General features: G+C 32.8%; 1 protein-coding gene across 2 annotated transcripts in view; it reads right to left on the bottom strand.

Moving 5' to 3' along the window:
- Positions 1-18166, bottom strand: part of KLHL1 (kelch like family member 1) — a 364563-nt gene that overhangs the window by 173959 nt on the left and 172438 nt on the right. For both annotated transcript variants that reach the window (XM_024748105.1, XM_024748114.1), the window contains one exon: positions 4072-4268. In XM_024748105.1, the coding sequence (XP_024603873.1) occupies positions 4072-4268 (197 nt within the window). The remainder of the gene's footprint in view (positions 1-4071; positions 4269-18166) is intronic.

Here is an 18166-nt window from a genome sequence, read left to right as displayed (position 1 = left end):
AGAAAGGATATAAATATTTGGTAGAAGAGTGTTTCCGGCAGAAGGAAGAAAGAACAGCACAAAGGTTATCTGGTGATATTATGCTTGTTATAGTCACAAAACAGCAAGAAGATCAGTGTGGCTGGAATTGTGTGAACAGGGAAAACAATAATAGGAAATATGATTGGAAAAAAAGTTAGAAAAAGACCATGGGTAGTCTCATTGAACGACTGAATTCAGGAGTACTGAGAATCACAATTCTAAATATCTATGAGAACTGAAGAAATTAGTTAATATATTAATTTCTGATAGGTGTGATAATTAACAGGTGCTGATAATTTGTTGGGACAAAATGAATCTCAGTGGAAAGAATTGTTCTCTGTTACAAAAGTTTCAATATAGGTGTGAAGACCAGCCATAAAGACATATAAGATAATTAACTGCATAAGAAAATTTATGGTGACATCATATAATCCTAAGAAAAGGAACACTAAGAATTTAAATGAAAGAGAGAATGTCATGAAAAGTTTTTAAATATTTCTTAGGCATGGATGAACTTACCTGGAAACTGAGGGGTTATTTAGAATTAGATACCAGAGATTTCTGACAAGCGAACTATTGTGAGTAAAGTACAAGGGAACTTACAGCACATATTTAGAAGAGATGAAATTAATTCAATGCATTTTTAGAAAAAATGCCCAGGTAGTTGTTCAGAAGTTAGGTGTGCAGAAACATGCCTATCAAAATATGGAGTTTAAACCTGCTATTTGTGGGTATATGTTTAAGACATTGTTAAATTAGGAAAGCAAGCCACTCTGTGTTCTAAGTAAGACAGATTTTGGATAGGGAAATTGAGACCTAAATGGCCTTTGAAAGGGCCGTGGAAGTGAAGGTCAGGGAACTTTCTGCTAATGATCTCAACCTTCTGTTCAATGTGAAACGTTCTGAAAAGCACTGAGTTCCTCAAGAACCTTCCATCAATTGTCTACAGTCTCCCATCAACTGTCTCAGTCTACAGCAGTGAAGCCAATTGCTTTTAAGGGCTCACTTAGAAGTTACTTCAAGTTTCCCTTGTCCACATATCTGCCTGAATCTGCGTGTGGAGAAATAATGGCTTTCTCTCTTCCACCTTCTATACCTTACCTGAATGCCTCTTATGGCAAACTCTAACCCAGAACTGTATGGAGAGAGGATTTCTTAAAAAATGAAGATCCAGGAGTCTCCTCTAAAGGTAAAGCTGACCTTGGAAGGAAGTAAGGCTGATGATCAGTAGAAATAGATAAACCAGCATAGAAAGAAAAATCAAAAGACTGAAGTAGAAGTTTGTACTACTAAAATGAAAAACAGAATGAAAAAACACTTAAATACTACTGTTTTAAATGAAAGCTCATTCTATCAAATACGTGAAGATACGTATTTTCATGCCCTGATATTATTCAGCCACATGAACCAAATTTGTTTCAACTTTTCTTCATATGACATGGTTATAAAATGTTTATTATTCTTGTTATTCTCATCTATTTCTGTTTGTCACTCTCTAATATTTTTAAAATGTGATGTCCAGAACTAAGAACAGGTCTCATAATGAACTCTGACTAATAGAGAACTATTTCTTTCAATTATTTTGTTGCTATCTGTATATTCACACAGCCAAAGTTTAAATTAATGTTTTAAAATATATTTCACACTTCTGCAATATTGAGCTTGCAATCAGAATTTTCCAGTATTTTGCACATGAACCACTGCCAAGCAGGGTCACCTCCCCTGAATCAATTTTGGAATCATCACACAAAATCAACAGCTGAAGCCAAATAAATAAGTGAAATTTCCAAAGGAAACATAGCAAAGCATATAAAAAGCAAAGGCATACAGACAGCAAGTTAAGATCTGGATGTTGAAGATCAAGTTCATATCTAAAATATTTTGACAAAGAAATTGAAAATTAGAAAAGAATGTTACTTATGAAATAAGCAAAGAATGCATATTTAGATGCAATAAGTAAATTAACTTAGTACCAGAGGTAGTAGGAAATCTGAGATGATTTGTTACTGAAGTAGTTAAGAAGAAGAAAAAAATAAATTTTTTATTACTAAATTAATTTTTATTACTAAATTAATTTTTATTACTAAATTAATAATTTTTTTTATTACTAAATTAATAATTTTGAACTAGACCAGAAGGAACCACTATCCCTCTGGATATTCAGGCATATTGTTCTTTGGCTTAGCTAAGCCAGGAACTCCTAAGAGTAATGAAATGTGCATAATTAAATGACTGCAGTTAGACTTTGATATTTTGGTTGATGAAGTATTTGTTTACATTGATTTTATACGGTTCATATAATTTCAATAGTAGTACTGTGCCCTGTCATGGAATATTTTGAAGAATTTGAAAATAGAATTACAAAGCATATATCTCCTTCCTTTAATTTCTACATTTTCATTTAATTTACTAATCTACTTAACAGATTAAAGAAGAAAATTAAAATAATATTGAGATTCTATCTAAGAATAACAATGAGAAGACTTTTAAATGGCTGACTGTTGTTAGTAATTTGAAAAGGTGTTAAAGCTCAAAATAAGAACTTTTAAATAAATAGCAACTATAAAGCTTAATGAGATTTATTTCATATAAATTCTTCCCTTGAGGTGAAACGAGAAATTTCTATACTTTACAATTGGTTGTTTCAATAATAAAAATCAAATCATTAATAATGTTAATAATAATAACAATAGCAAAAATGGCTAACATTTTATATAGAGATTGCTACATTCCAGGCACTGTATTAAATGATTTTAGAATGATTATTTCTAGGGTATGAAATGATGGGTGTGAAATTGTTGTAACTGATTACTCAATTCTAGAATGGAGATAACATTAAAAGAAACACACTACGAAGTACACATACTTAAAGTCTAAAATTCAAATGACTTTTAATATCTCTTATAAAGCTGTTAAAATACCTACACATATACATAGTTGTGTATATATAGCAAAAAATTAAACAGAAAAATACAAAATAAGCTTATAGTATTTTAGGACTATTAACTGACTGATATTCAGTCAGTTTAAACTCTTTATGAAAATGGTACAGAAAGTCAAATTAAAAAAAAATAGATCAGTTGATCTATATATCTAAATATTTTCCCTTAGTATACTAGTTCTCAGGAGTTCTGAAATCCAATATTCACTATAACAATAAATACTTTAAATGTACAGTATAGATATGATTTTTTTTCTCCACAAATCATACAGGCAAATCCATACCTAACATATCATGCTATGATAAAAAGTGTATTAAATAGCTGGAGCTGCCATAACAAAATACCATAGACTGGGTGGCTTAGACAACAGGAGTTTATTTCTCATAGTGCTGAAGGCTGAGAAGTACAACATTTAAGGTATAGGCTGATTGGGTTCCCTGGTGAAGGCTCTATTCTTAACTGGCAGATGGCTATCTTCTCACTGTGTCCTCACATGGTAGTGGAAGAAAGGAAGCAGACTCTCCAGTGTCTCCTCTTATAAGGGCACTAATCTCATCATGAGGGGCCAACCATGATGACTTCACCTAAACCTAATTACCTCCAAAGTCCCCATCTCCAAATAACATCACATTTGCAGTAGGACTTCAGCATTGAATTTTGGTTGATAGAACTCAGTCCATGGCAGAGAGGTTGTTAGAAAAATTCAAAAGAAAAACTTTTGTGGCATAAACTTCTAGCTCTTAACTAGAAAGAAAAGGGAAAAAATAGGGCAGCTGTGGAAGTGGATGCAAAAAGATAGATATGCCAGGAGAAATTAAGAAAAAAATATTTTAAGCACTATTTAAAATCCCAAGTATCAATATCTATATCTATATTGCCTATAAAATGTAAATAAAACTATAACAATAATAAAGTCCATTGTGTGATGTCATTTTTTACTTTGAGATTATTAAATATTATATGGTACATTGTGTCCCATGATAAAAATGTGCCAAAGATGCAAAACTAATTTTAAACTTTAAAAAGATTTTCAACACAACAACAGTAATTATTTTAACCTCTGATAATACAGCTATGTCTCTTTTATTTAAAAATTAAATTTCCTTACCATTGTGTAGCTGTGGGCCACCTTCATTAATTCAATACATCCTTGAGCATCTGCAAATGCTCGGATTCCTAAACAGTTAGATGGATGCAAGAGCTTCATGAGGAAATGGCAGCACACTTCTACTACTTGAGGAAGCTGAAGAAGGGAAGCTGCAGCAAGAAGGTTTTCAATGGTTTCTTCCTTTAATTCCAAGCAACCTAAACATTAAGTGAAAATAATTATGAAACTGTTCAAAACATGAAATAACATGTACCATTCTATTACTCAAAACATTAGTCCAATCTTCTAGAAATGATCTGAACCTAAATTGATAATCCAAATAAATATAACTTATGAAAAGCCAGCAATTGTTTTCAACATCTTGCATTTCTTAGTTTGTGTAATGTTCAGAATCATGTAGTACATCCAAATGCAGCTTCAACTAAAATATCTGTATCCTATTGAATAGGAATTATGGTTGTTCCTTTGGTTGTGGATTAGGAAAGAAAAAAAATAGAAATATTTCACAACACATGACTACAAGCCTAGGAGAGCAAAGATGCACTACCATCTTCTGACAATATATGTGTATAAGAATATGAAATACATATGTATGGATAATGAACATATGTATATGTATCTATAAGTACCTGTGTTGTATGTTGCTAATATTGTATTTAACTCATTGTGCCCATGATTATAATTTCCTATAATTTTTCTTTCTTTTTGGTCAGTTAACTTCAAAAATTAAGCTCTTTAGAATTTCCCTTTTTTTCTAACTACTGGAATAACTTATTAAATAATGGAGCTATTCCTGGACTGTTTATAAATCTCATCTGTGAAAACTTCTAGGCTGAACTATTTAGGTTATATTTCATTTAGCAATTCAACACATCTTTAACAGGTATAGTTCCATTCAGATTTTCTATCACTATTGGGTGAGGTTTTCTAAGTCATACATTCTCAGAAATGGTTGATTACATTTTAATTTTTGTGACACAGATGGCTACTCTTCACTAGAAATATCTCCACTCATTTTTCCTGAACACAGGGTCAGGCCACATACTGCCATGACACATGTCAGTGGATGTGTGTTGCTACCACACTGAGGCATTTATGATGTGAGTATGCTTCATCCCTACTCTTGCTCTTCTACCAGCTAACTGAAGACAGAATAAAAACCCTAGTGGATAGAGGCTACATGGGGAGCAAGGAGCCTGAGCTCTGAATCCATGCCCAGCGCTATGAGCTTCAAACAGCAATATGCAATGTTTAAACTAATAATACTACCCAAATATACTCCAGTTTATACTTGTGTATGTACTTGAATGCAGTCCCAAGTGTCTAAGTTTGAAACTCAAGTGCAAAACCATAGGGAAAAATAATTGATTAACTTTTATTATTAATATGTTATCATCTAATTTAGAAGGATATTCTTGCCAGCTGAAATATATTTTCTAATTTTGTAATGCTACTGTAATTTTTTCTTAGATCTCTCCTTTTCCCATCATTAGTAGTTATTTTTATGACATGTAAGAGAAGTTGTCTACTTTCAAAAATTCAACTTTCAAGGACAGAATATTTATTAAGAAAAGTCTCATAAACAGAATGCCTTTATTGTTTCCCACACCAAAGTTTTTGTTCTGGATTTTTTAAAACTTACAATAATTTGCAAGAATAATACAATAAGCACTTAAAAACCTTTCACTTAATTTCACTAAATGTTAACATTTTGCTATATTTAACTATATGTGTGTGTGTTTATGCTGTAGTTGCTGAATAATTTGATGGTACTTCTAATCAACCTGTATTTCACCCCTGAATACTTCAGTGTGTCTCTAAGAACAGAGCTTTCTCCTACATAGCCACTCATGAATGTAATTCTTTACATTCACAAAATTGATACAATAGTATTTGCTATAATGCAAATTTCCCCAAATGTTCAAATAAGATGCTTTAAAGATTTTATTTTTAAATTCAGAATCTAATTAAGTCTCATTACATTAACTTGTTATATCCCTTTAGTTTTCTTTAATCTAGAACAGTTTCCCAACTATTTTGTCATTCACATTTACATTACTGAAGGGTTCAGACCAGATGATTTGTAGAATTCCTCAATTTAGGTTAGTCATATTTTTTCCCCATGATTAGATTTAACTGAAAACTTTTTGACAGGAAGACTGTACAGGTGATGTTGTACCCTTTTCAGTGCTTATATATAGAGAGGTCCATAATGTCAGTATATCCCACTGTTGATGGTGTTAAATTTGGTACCTTGTTTAAAATACTGTCTGCCAGTTATCTTCATTTTAAAGAAACTCTTCCATTTATACTTAATAAGTAATCTGTTGGGTGAGGGACAACTTTGCTTTCAAACATGACATTTCACCCATAACTTAACATGTTTAACAGATGAAGAGCATTATGTTTTATTTATGAGTTTCATTGAAGAATAAGAGAGCAAAGGAATCTAATATTTCAAAGTATCACAAGGGATGTGATGAAGAAAAAAGAAAGGTAAAGTGGATGCAATAAATTGAAAGGAAATTAAAACTTTTTATTACATATAAATTTCCAATTAAATTAGCTATCTAAAGTTTAGTTTGGTATAAAAGAGAGACACTATCAATAATAAAAGTTATTAAACTTTCAAGATTCTAAAAAATGCACAAGGACCCTGTTCAGATATTATCAACTAGTAGAACATTGAGTATCATGATCAATTTGACAGAGGAGACATTTGCCAATAGTAATAAAATTATCTGAGGTGTTTATGTTTCACATTATCAATAACTTTTTCATTCAATAATAATGTCAAACAAAATCTTCATCTGCAGTTGAAGGATTCATACCAGTTTAAATGATTTTAAGACTAATTATATTAGTGCAATTATAGATATATATGTTAAAGTTTATGAATATTATAGTAAACATCAAAATAAAGTATTCTACAAATTATGGAAAACTATATTTTATGTAAACTTTAGCTGATTTACAAAATGTATACCTATACTTATAAAAATATAAAATATAGAGGAGCTAACATGAATACTATAAAATCTGTTATTATTTACAATTGATTATAAGCATAACAATTATATATGTATATAATATATATTAGACCTTTGGAGGAATTTTACCTAAAAGTTTTCAGTAAGATTATCAAGAAGATATTTGTATGCTTTTTAGCATAGATTATATGAAAATCAGTTTAAAAAGGATATGGTTTCAATTAGTATGGTTTTTATAGATTCCATTTTTGTTGTGATTTCAGAACAGTGGGAGAGTGATTTTCTTTAATTTTAATCGATTAGTTATTCTCAATAGCATCTGTGCAGAAAAGAATTAACACAGCAGGCCTGAACTGCTCTCCTTGAAAAGGCCTGCTTGCAAGATTTGCCCTTGACTAGTGCCTGAAAACTTAGATTTCAAGAGGGTTCCCACCATTAAGTAATATAAATGGCTCACTGTGCCTAAACTGTTTGTGTAAGCATTATGGTTTATGCTTAACAACTGCTTTCCTTCTGGGAGTCTTGAATTTTGGTATATACTAAGCAGAGGTTGCCTATGTGATTAGTCCTCAACAAAAACCTGGGACTCCTAGTCTCTAATGAATCTCCCTGTTGGCAGCAACTCACAGGTTTCGTCACAACTCTTTGCAAAGAAATTAACTGCCTCCTGTGCTATTCCACTTGGAATGCTGACCTTGGAAATTTGCTCCTGGTTTCCCAAGGACTATGCCCTGTGTACCATTTCCCTTTCCTCATTATGCTTTGAACCCTTTTGATATAACAAATCAGAGCCATTGGTTTGTCTGTATGCTGAGACTTGTGAGCCACCCTCTCATGAATCATCCAACCTGGAGGGTTAGTCTTGGGGATGTCTCAACACAGCATTCTAATTAGAATAGTTGGGGTGATGGGTGATGTTTGAGATATACTGTGCCCATGGGCTGGAAGATACAACATTGCTAAGATTTCAACTGACCCCAAATTAATCTATAGATTTATTATAATCATATTTAAAAATCCCAGCAGACTTTTTGTAGAAATTGCAAAACTGACCTAAAGTTCCTATGTAAATGCAATGACCTAGAAAAACCAAAACAATTTTGAGAAAGAACAAAGTGGGAGTAATGTCACTACCAGATTTTAAGACTTTTTACAAAGATATGGTAATTAAAATTGATTGCTATTTGTCTAAATATAGACAATAGATCAATGGAAAAGGATAGATTCTAGAAAGATTTTCAAAGGCTCAAAAAAATTCAACTGAGAAAAGGTAGTCTTTCAATAATGGGTACGAGCAGGTAAGCATGTACAAAAACTTGTGTTTTAATCTGTACCCCACAAAATATATAAAATTTACTCAAAATTGATCATAGTCCTAAATTTAAAACTTAAAACTACAAATCTTCTCTAAGAAAACATGGGAGAAATACTGTGACTTTAAGTTAGTTAATGATTCCTTAGATAAAACATCAAAAAGCATAATCCACAAGAAAACATGGTAAATTGGACTTTATAAAAATCACTACAAGTGACAATAGTAAAGGAACAAAAAGATGAACAATGAATGGGAAAAAATGTGTGCAAAATCATATATCTGATAAAGTACTTGTATCCAAAATACATAAAGAACACTCAAACTCAATAATAAAATAATTTAATGAGCAAGTGATCTAAGCAGACATTCCACAAAAGAAGATACATGAATGTAAAGTGCTCAACAACATTACTGTTTAGGAGAATGCAAGATAAAAAGCACAATGATATACCACTACATACACATTAGAACAGCTGGTGGAAATGTGAAATGGTATAACCATTTTGGAAAACATTTTTACAATTTCATTTTTCAAATGACTCAGCCATTTCACTCCTAAGTATTTACCCAAGAGAAATAAAAGAATGTGTCAATATAAATCCTTCTACATGAATGCTTATAGCAGATTTATTTTGTAATGACCAAAACCCTGAAAACAACCCAGCCATTCATCAGCAAGTGAATGGATGAAAAACTTGTAGCCTATCCATTTACTGGAATAAATTAGAAAGAACTATTGATATGTGCAACATCATGGTTACTTATGCTGAGTGTAAAATTATGCTGAATGTAAGAAATCACATGAAGATAACTCTACCATCCAATTTAATTAAAATTCTTAAACATCCAAACTTATCTATTGTGAGTGACATAAATCAGATCATCAGTACCTGAGCATGTGTTAGGGGTGAGGAGACGCAACAAGATGGATCATAAAAAGAGATGACAGATATATTCATTATCCTGACTATGGTAATGATTTTATGTATGTATACACATGTTAAAACATCAAATTGTATACCTTATATATGTATAGCTCATCGAATGTAAATATTCATCAATGAAGCTTTTAAAAAATACTCAAATGTTAACAAAGATGATTTGAATTGACTAGTACCTGTAAATATTTTCTGAGGGCTTTAATTCAAGCTTTACTAACAAAATCACAAAGATAGAATATTATAATTTAGAGAAATTGTGGTTATGTGTACATTTTGTCTTAAGTTTACAATGTACAGAACACATTATTATAGTCATGGAAACTTCATATATACTATTATCAATTTAAAACACTTGACCGAAGTATTTTAAAAATAATCTTATAAGTGTAAACCTAACATGTAAAATGGTGTGTGTGTGTGTGTGTGTGTGTGTGTGTGTGTACGTTAGTATATTTACTTTCCCAATCAAAGTGATTCATAGATATTATGCAATGGTTCATAGATATTATGATTCATATATATTATGCAGTGAAATAAGCTATAGGATATATAAGAACAAATAATTATTCAGTCCAAATTCAAATACTGGATCTAATATTGTACTTTATAATAATTTAGATAAAATGTCAGCAGGGCATCTCACCATCCTTTCCTGTTAAAAAAAAAAAAGAGAGAGAGAGAGAGAGAGAGAAAAAAAAACTAAATTTTCACAGGTTATCTATTGACTAATTTTTAAAAGTTACTTAGTGGTAATTTGGGATGTGAATTTGGAGGATATGAGCATTGTTTGTGCTATTTTTTTCAACTTGGAATATATCCAATGAAAGGATCCATTTGTAAAAAGCCAGAAGGCACAAATGGAATATTAGTTAGTGTTGAGCTTGAATACACACAAATTGAGCTACCTCATGCATGATATATTCTTTGTATCTATAACCTGGTTATTTCTCTGGCAGATTTAGGTGGTAAAAAGGCAAAAATCTGCTAAGTATTTGACTTAAAATAATCCTAAAAAAAGATATGACTACTGTTAATGGAAAAAATACAGTAATTCTATACATCCACTCAAAGCTAACTTTCAAGGCATTAATGTTCACAAATGGCTTTAGACTTACTGAGAGGGAAAATCTATGATTTTACTTTAGGTGACATTGAAAATTGGCTTTAAAATATCCAATGACATTTTAGATAACTAAGGAGCTATGACTATAGTAAAAGAAAACCCTGAGAAATTTTTCTAAAATAATAAGAAAATATTTATAATGTTTCTTGACAAGTCCAGAGGATGAGGCTTGTTGTCCCCAGAACTGATTAATTGAAGGGCTCAACACATCTTTAGGAAACAGCCATCCTTTCAAGAGCCTTGCTGTTTCCTTCATGGTTGCCATAGTTTCAAGCTTCAAATTCAGACAGGAAAACACCCATCAGAAGAGAGAGTATTCCTTAATGCATTGATACATTTCTGTTGCATCAGTGAAGAAATCTTTACTAAAAGTTCCCCAGAACTCTTTCTTTATGTTGCCTTGGCAAAAAAATTTATGACATGAACATGCCTTAACCCAATAATTAGCAATGGGGTAAAACCCCAATAACTGATTTTGACCTTACACGAATTACATTGATAGAAATGAGTCACTCTCCCTTAACTGGGGGAATAAGAAGAGACTGACTTTTGAATATGGTACCTCTAATGTGTGCTACATTATCTGCAGTCTCACCTTAAGTAAATGACAAAGCTACTGAGCATTCCAAACACGTATCAGTGGACTCAAACTCTGATTTCCTTCAAGAGAATATAGTTAAATTTACACTATATTAGAATGAAAATATGTAAAATATAATTGGAAGAAAATCACAAAGATTATAGAAGAATATAAATCTGTGCTGTTCATGTTTTAATAGATAAGTTGTATTCTATTAACAACTATGCTGTATAACCATATTTTATGTATAAATTCAGTTATACTGAAAAGATAATGCATTTTACCAGATAAGTGCAAGAACTGCCCATAAAACCCATAAAGTAAATTAAATATTCTCTTTATATATTTATGTCTACCTACCTATCTATCTCTATCTTTAATGGAAATAAAGAGAAATAATATGATACATTAGAATTAAAACAAAGTAAAAAACTGATATTTTAGTAATTTGTAGGGGTATAAAAATAAACTTTTTCTTAAAATATTTTATTTGGTGACATTGAGTTTATTGAAATGATATTAAATGTGTAAAATCTCCATTTTACAGAAAATGAGACCCTTGTAGAATTAAAGAGCTGGTAAATTATAGCATAGAACTCAAATCTAAAGCTAGCTTCAAAACCTGTAACTTACTACACTGCTTCTTACCATGAGCACTTGGAGAGCAGGTATTGAGTTTTGATCAACTCTAAATCCCTAGCACTTAGCTTAGTACTAGGTACAAGTATAAAAGAGAAATTAAATTACCTATAATGTCACCACCTAGTATAACTACTATTAAAATATTGGTATATTATATTGACAAGTACACACTGCTATATTTAAAATAAAATGCCTTTCTATGAAAAAAAATGTTTTCAAAGAATACTGACTCAAGTTGAAAAGTGTTCACACTGTATTAAAAAAGATAAAACATAGGTAATATGATCAAAATTTTATAAAATATTATTTATTTATACACATCTGTTTTATATATATGCACATAAAAAGATTGAAATAAAATACTTTAGATTTACAGAAAACCTGCAAAGATAGCCAAGAGATTTTTCATATTTAGTTAACAATGTATGATCCACATGTTAAATTAATGAACCAACATTGTTATATTATTATTAACCAAAGTTCAAACTTTACTCATATACCCTTACTTTTTTACCTATTATTCTTTTTTCTGTTCTGAGATCCCATGTAGAATACAACATTTCATTTAGTCATTATATCTCCTTAGGCGACACTTGGCTGTGACATTTTCTCAGACTTTTCTTGTTTTTAACGACTTTGACAGTTTTGAAAGTATTAGTTAAGTATTTTGTAGACTGCCCCCAGCTGGGATTTGTCTAATTATGATTACACTGGGAATAAGGGCTTTTGGTCTCGTCACATCATATCAAGGGTGCAAATTATCAGCATGACATCACTGTTTATGTCAATTTTGATTACTTGGTAAAAGTATTTTTTGTCAGGTTTCTGACTATAAAATAACTCTTTCACCCACTTTTCCATACCATGCTCTCTGGAAGGAAGGCCCTATGAACAGCCACACTTAAGGAGCAGGGAGTTATGCTCTCTTTGAGAGCAGATTAATTACATAAATGATTTGGAATTTATTTATTTCCTCAATAATTTATTTATATAAATACATTCCTAGGGTTTTTTCAGTGCTTCACAAAAGGCAGGAGAGTTAAGGAAATTTTGGTTTACATCATTTTATTAAATTTAATATATTTACATATCTTTCTAACAATTACCAAAAGAAATTGATTTTTACTGTAATTTAGACTTTTGCTGCTATCAAATTATTCCTTAATCTAATATGTACCACATTACTGGCACTCTGGTATCCTCCTTCTCGCTCTCTGTCTGTCTCTCTCTTTTCTCTCTCACTCTCATCTGTAAGGAAATCCTGATTGTCATGTGAAAATTATAGCAAACCAATTTTAGAAAAAAATAATATATACTTGGGAAATTCTATAATCTTAGAGCTTATTAATTAATAAACAATGTCTTACATGTATTCTAGCCACAAGAAAAGCACTGATTATGCTTTTAGAGTACTAAACATACCTTAGAGTTCTTAGGCTCATTGTCAGAAAAGTTAAGGAAATATCTGTGGGTCAGTAAGAAAGTAGTTGTGAAAGCAAAGACCATCATTTTCCCATTATATCTGTACTTCATTTTCTTTAGGAAAGTCCACTGGGAGTCAGGCCAGAACCAAAAATGTCAATAGTTCGCATTTACTTAAATTGTTTTAAATCTACTGTCCTTACATATCCATCATTTGGAAGAACAAGGAATTGTTGCTGAGTAAAAATCTTGACTTTTTCTGAATATTCCCTTGACCCACATCCATGCACAGGTGTTTAAATTCCTTGACTTTAAAGATAGAGTGTCACCCCTTATTTTCAGTGTATCATAGTTTGTAATTCCATCCCTAATCAACTACATAGAATTTTTTCCCACTTCCAGTACTTGCTATAGAGTTTAATCTAAAGCAGACTGTCACTCAATACTCAAGCAAATTTTGGTTATGAGAAAAAAAAAAATCAAAAAGAACTCATAGTTATACAAGTTATCCAAACATCTACTCTAGGTAACATAATTTGGCAACCTGTATATCAGACCTATCACAAATATGTTCATTTGGCCACTACAGAATTTAATACTTTAGAACACCTTTACATGGAGCATATACTCTTGAGTTCAGCATAGATAACAATCTCTTCAAATTAAATGTACACTGAACCCAAAAGAGTTTGATCCAAGGATTTTATTATTCTATTGTTTAATACGTGAAATTATTAATAACATGTTTTTGGACATTATCTTTTGAACTTGAATCAACCAACAGAAGAAAGAGTTTTGTGGTTAATTATTATATCTACTTTTGGTACATTAGTGAGGATGTCTGAAGTACATCATTGTGTCTTACAAGTATTCAAATACTCAAAAATATTCCTCTCAAATGTTAATATCAGTAAACTGTGCTTAACTTGAGAAAATATTAGTTTCTATTTTATAGCATAACTGTTAGGCTTCTTTCTTTGCCTTGGTGACTGAGAAGCTAAAACAAAAGATTGATATATAATTTCTATGAATACAAAAATAAAAGACACTTAGGATGCAAATCATACCTTGGTGTTGCATATTTGAGTTTGATTGCCTTTTTTTTTAAGGTCTTTTGTATTTGAACTTCAAAGTCATACACCATGGATACTTAGGAATGAAACTGTGATGAGAGTTATAATCCTGTGGCTTCTGTAAATGACTTTTGGATTGTTTTCTTCCTTTATTGCTCTACTTCAATCAAGAAAATAGAGGGGAGATTGAAAGGGATAAGTATAAGAGAATATAACTTCTCATTAGACAGATTTTGCAGCAACAGTACTTACAAGTTGCTACAGTATGTTCTCAAACAACAAGGTTGAACTGAAGTTAACTACAAAGTTGCTTCATCTTGGGTGAGTAAATATTTTAAGCACTCACATGGATGGCTGTGTAGTGGAAATTAAAAAGTCTGCAGTTTTGATATTTTATTCTCTGACCATCTGCCCAGATTGGGAGTTCTACCATCCTGTTTGTGCATGAGGCCATCCTACCCACTTCCTCTGCACTCCTGGGCTTCTGAGTTGCCAGATTATTTCTGTTTGTTTGTTTAACATACAATTTTCTTTGGAGTTCTATCTTGGCTCTCAAAATATGCTTAATATGTTATTATGTAATTCCCTTTTTGTTATCAGTATAGATCAGTTTCAGATATTACTATTTTCATTTTCTGACTATAAGCATTCATGTTTTTCTTTAAATCATCACATCTAACAATCCATAGTCATAATCAATATTTCTTAGCCCAATGAATGAAAAGTGCAATAGCTACAAAGTGTTCCTCAGCAAGTACACAGTTGATTCTCAAATAAGCATGAAATCCTTTCCCAAAGTATTACCATATATTACTAACATGTTAATTTCCCCCACTTATGTATTTTTTTAAAAATTTTTGTTGAAGTACAGTTGATTTAACATGTTGTGTTAGTTTCAGGTGTACAGCAAAGTGAATCAGTTATCCATATACATACATCCACTCTTTTTTTACATTCTTTTCATGTATTGGTCATTACAGAGTATTGAGTAGAGTTCCTTGTGCTATACCGTAGGTCCTAATTAGTTATCTGTTTTATATATAGTAGTATGTATATGCCAATCCCAATCTCCCAATTTATCCCTCCCCCTATAATTCCCTGGTAACCTTAAGTTTGTTTTATACATCTGTGACTCTACTTCTGTTTTGTAAATAACTTCATTTCTACCCATTTTTAGATTCTACATATAAGTGATATCATATGATATTTGTCTTTGTGTGACTTACTTCACCCAATATGACAATGTAGAGGCTCATAGATACTGCTGCAAATGACATTATTTTGTTCTTTTTTATGGCTAATATTCCATTGTATATATGTACCACATTTTTTTATCCATTCCTCTGCTGATGGACACTTAGGTTGCTTCCAAGTCCTGGCTATTGTAAATAGTGTTGCAATGAACATTGGGGCACACGTATCTTTTTGAATTATACTTTTCTCTGGGTATATGCTTAGGAGTGGGATTGCTGGGTCATATAATGGTTCTATTTTTAGTTTTTTAAGGAACCTCCATAGAGTTCTCTATAGTGGTTATGCCAAGTTACATTCCCACCAACAATGTAGGAGGGTTCCCTTTTCTCCACACCTTCTCCAGTATTTATCATTTGTAGATTTTTGATGATGGCCATTCTGACCTGTGTGAGGTGATACCTCATTGTACTTTGATTTGCATTTCTCTAATAATTAGTGATGTTGAGCATCTTTTCCTCTTCTTTTTAGCCATCTGTATGTTTTCCTTATGAAAATGACTATACTACCCAAAGAAATCTACAGATTCAATGCAATCCTTATCAAATTACCAATGCCCTTTTTCACAGAATTAGAGCAAAAAATTTTACAATTTGTATGGAAATGCAAAAGACCCTGAATAGTAAAAGCAAACTTGAGAAATAAAAACGGAGCTGGAGGAATCAGGCTCCCTGACTTCAGATTATACTACAAGGCTACAGTAATCAACACACTATGGTACTGACACTAAAACAGAAATATAGATCAATGGAACAGGATAGAAAGTCTAGAGAGAAACCCACGCACCTATGATCACCTAATCCATGACAAAGAAGACAAGAATATACAATGGAGAAAATACAGTCATTTGAACTAGCTTAAAATGGCGGAGTAGAAGGACGTGCACCCACCCCTTCTTATGAGAACAACATAATCACAACTAACTGCTGAACCACCATTGACAAAAAACCTTGGAACCTACCAAAAAAGATATCCTGCATCCAAAGACAAATGAGAAGCCAAAATGAGATGGTAGGAGGGGCACAATCACAATAAAATCAAATCCCATGTATGCCAGGTGGATAGCCCACAAACTGGAAAGCAATCGTAGAGTAAGTATCCTATATATGAAAGGTCAGGAGGCAAACTTTCAAAGATGCAAACGTGCATTAACATGTCCAGTCACATAAGTTAGTTCACATGTCTGGAGTACATTGTCACGTTCATGCATCCTCTGCAAGTGGTTGTGCTTTTGTGTACTTTGCTGCACAGTACTTCATAGAATACAGTAGTGCAGTATCTTTACTTCAAGGCCAGGATGTCCAGAAGCAAGCATAAAAGCAGCAGTGATGTAGCTGGTACTGATAAGAAGAGTCAGGAATTGGAGGCCCAGAGAAAGGATGAAGAGAGACAGAGGAAGAAGAAGTAACTGAAGAATGGAAGAGATTCACAATACAGGAAATGGCAAGGGGATTTTCTTTATTTGAGGAGGTACTGTTAGTTTTTGAGGCATGGGACCCGAATGTAGAATGGAACACAAAGGTTGCAGCAGCCATTTAGAATGCAGTCCAGTGATACTATGTCATCTATGACAAGAAAAAAAAGAGCTACTTCCAAGACATCACTGGATTGTTTTTTCAAGAGGGTAGATAGAATTGAATCCAGCAAAGAACCAGAACCTATGCCATCAGTGTCAGGCATGAGTGAAATTGCAGCTTGCCCTCCATCTCCTATTGCTTATGATCCTTCAGTTCTACCATCTCCCAGCTCCTCTCCCTCCTTTAGTCAGTAACTCTTCTTGCCTGTTCACTCGATGCCAGCACCTGTATGTCAGTTGTTGTACTGTACTACTGTACTTTTCAAGGTACTGTACTGTAAGATTAAAAATGTTTTCTTTATTTTTGTGTTTGCTTTTTTATGCATTATTTGTGTGAAAAGTATTATAAACCTATTACAGTACAGTACTATATAGCCGATTGTTAGTTGGGTACCTAGACTAACTTTGCTGGATGTGTGAATAAATTGAACTTATGGACATGGTCTCAGCACAGAACCCATTCATATGTAGGGGACATACTGTATGACAGAAGTTCTCCCACTGGAGTGAAAGTTCTGAGCCTCACATCAGGCTTCCCAGCCTGTGGGTCCAGTAATGGGAGGAGGCATCCCCAGAGAATCTGGCTTTGAAGGTCAGCAGATTTGATTGCAGGACCTCCACAGGACTGAGGGAAACAGAAATTATGCCTTTGGGGGGTACACACAAGTCTTGTGCAAACCAGGGCCCAGGGGAAAAAAGCAGTGACCCCATAAGAGACTGGGCCAGACATACCTGCTAGTATTGGAGGGTCTCCTGCAGAGGTGAGAGGCTGCTGTGGCTCACTGAGGGTACAAAGACATTGGCAGCAGCAGTTCTGGGAAGTACTTATTGGTGTGAGTCTTCCCAGAGACTGCCATTAGCCCCACCAAACAGACTGTAGACTCCAGTGCTAGGTCCCCTTCAGGTCAGACAAGGAGAGAACATGGCACCACCCATCAGCAGACAAGTGGATAAAAGTTTTACTGAGGACTGACCTGCCCACCACCAGTCCCTCCCATCAGGAAACATGCACAAGCCTCTTAGATAGCCTCATCCACCAGAGGGTAGACAGAAGCCGCATGAAGAACCACAGTCTACAGAATGAAAACCACAATCACAGAAAGTTAGACAAAATGAAATGGCAGAGGATTATGTCCCAGGTGAAGGAACAAGATAAAACCCCAGAAAAACACTTAAGTGAAG

Source organism: Neophocaena asiaeorientalis, unplaced genomic scaffold (genome assembly GCF_003031525.2).
Source record: "Neophocaena asiaeorientalis asiaeorientalis breed wild unplaced genomic scaffold, Neophocaena_asiaeorientalis_V1.1 scaffold81, whole genome shotgun sequence".
NCBI lineage: Eukaryota > Metazoa > Chordata > Mammalia > Artiodactyla > Phocoenidae > Neophocaena > Neophocaena asiaeorientalis.
Note: the sequence above shows the minus strand (reverse complement) of the source record. Positions and strands in the feature narration are given on the sequence as shown.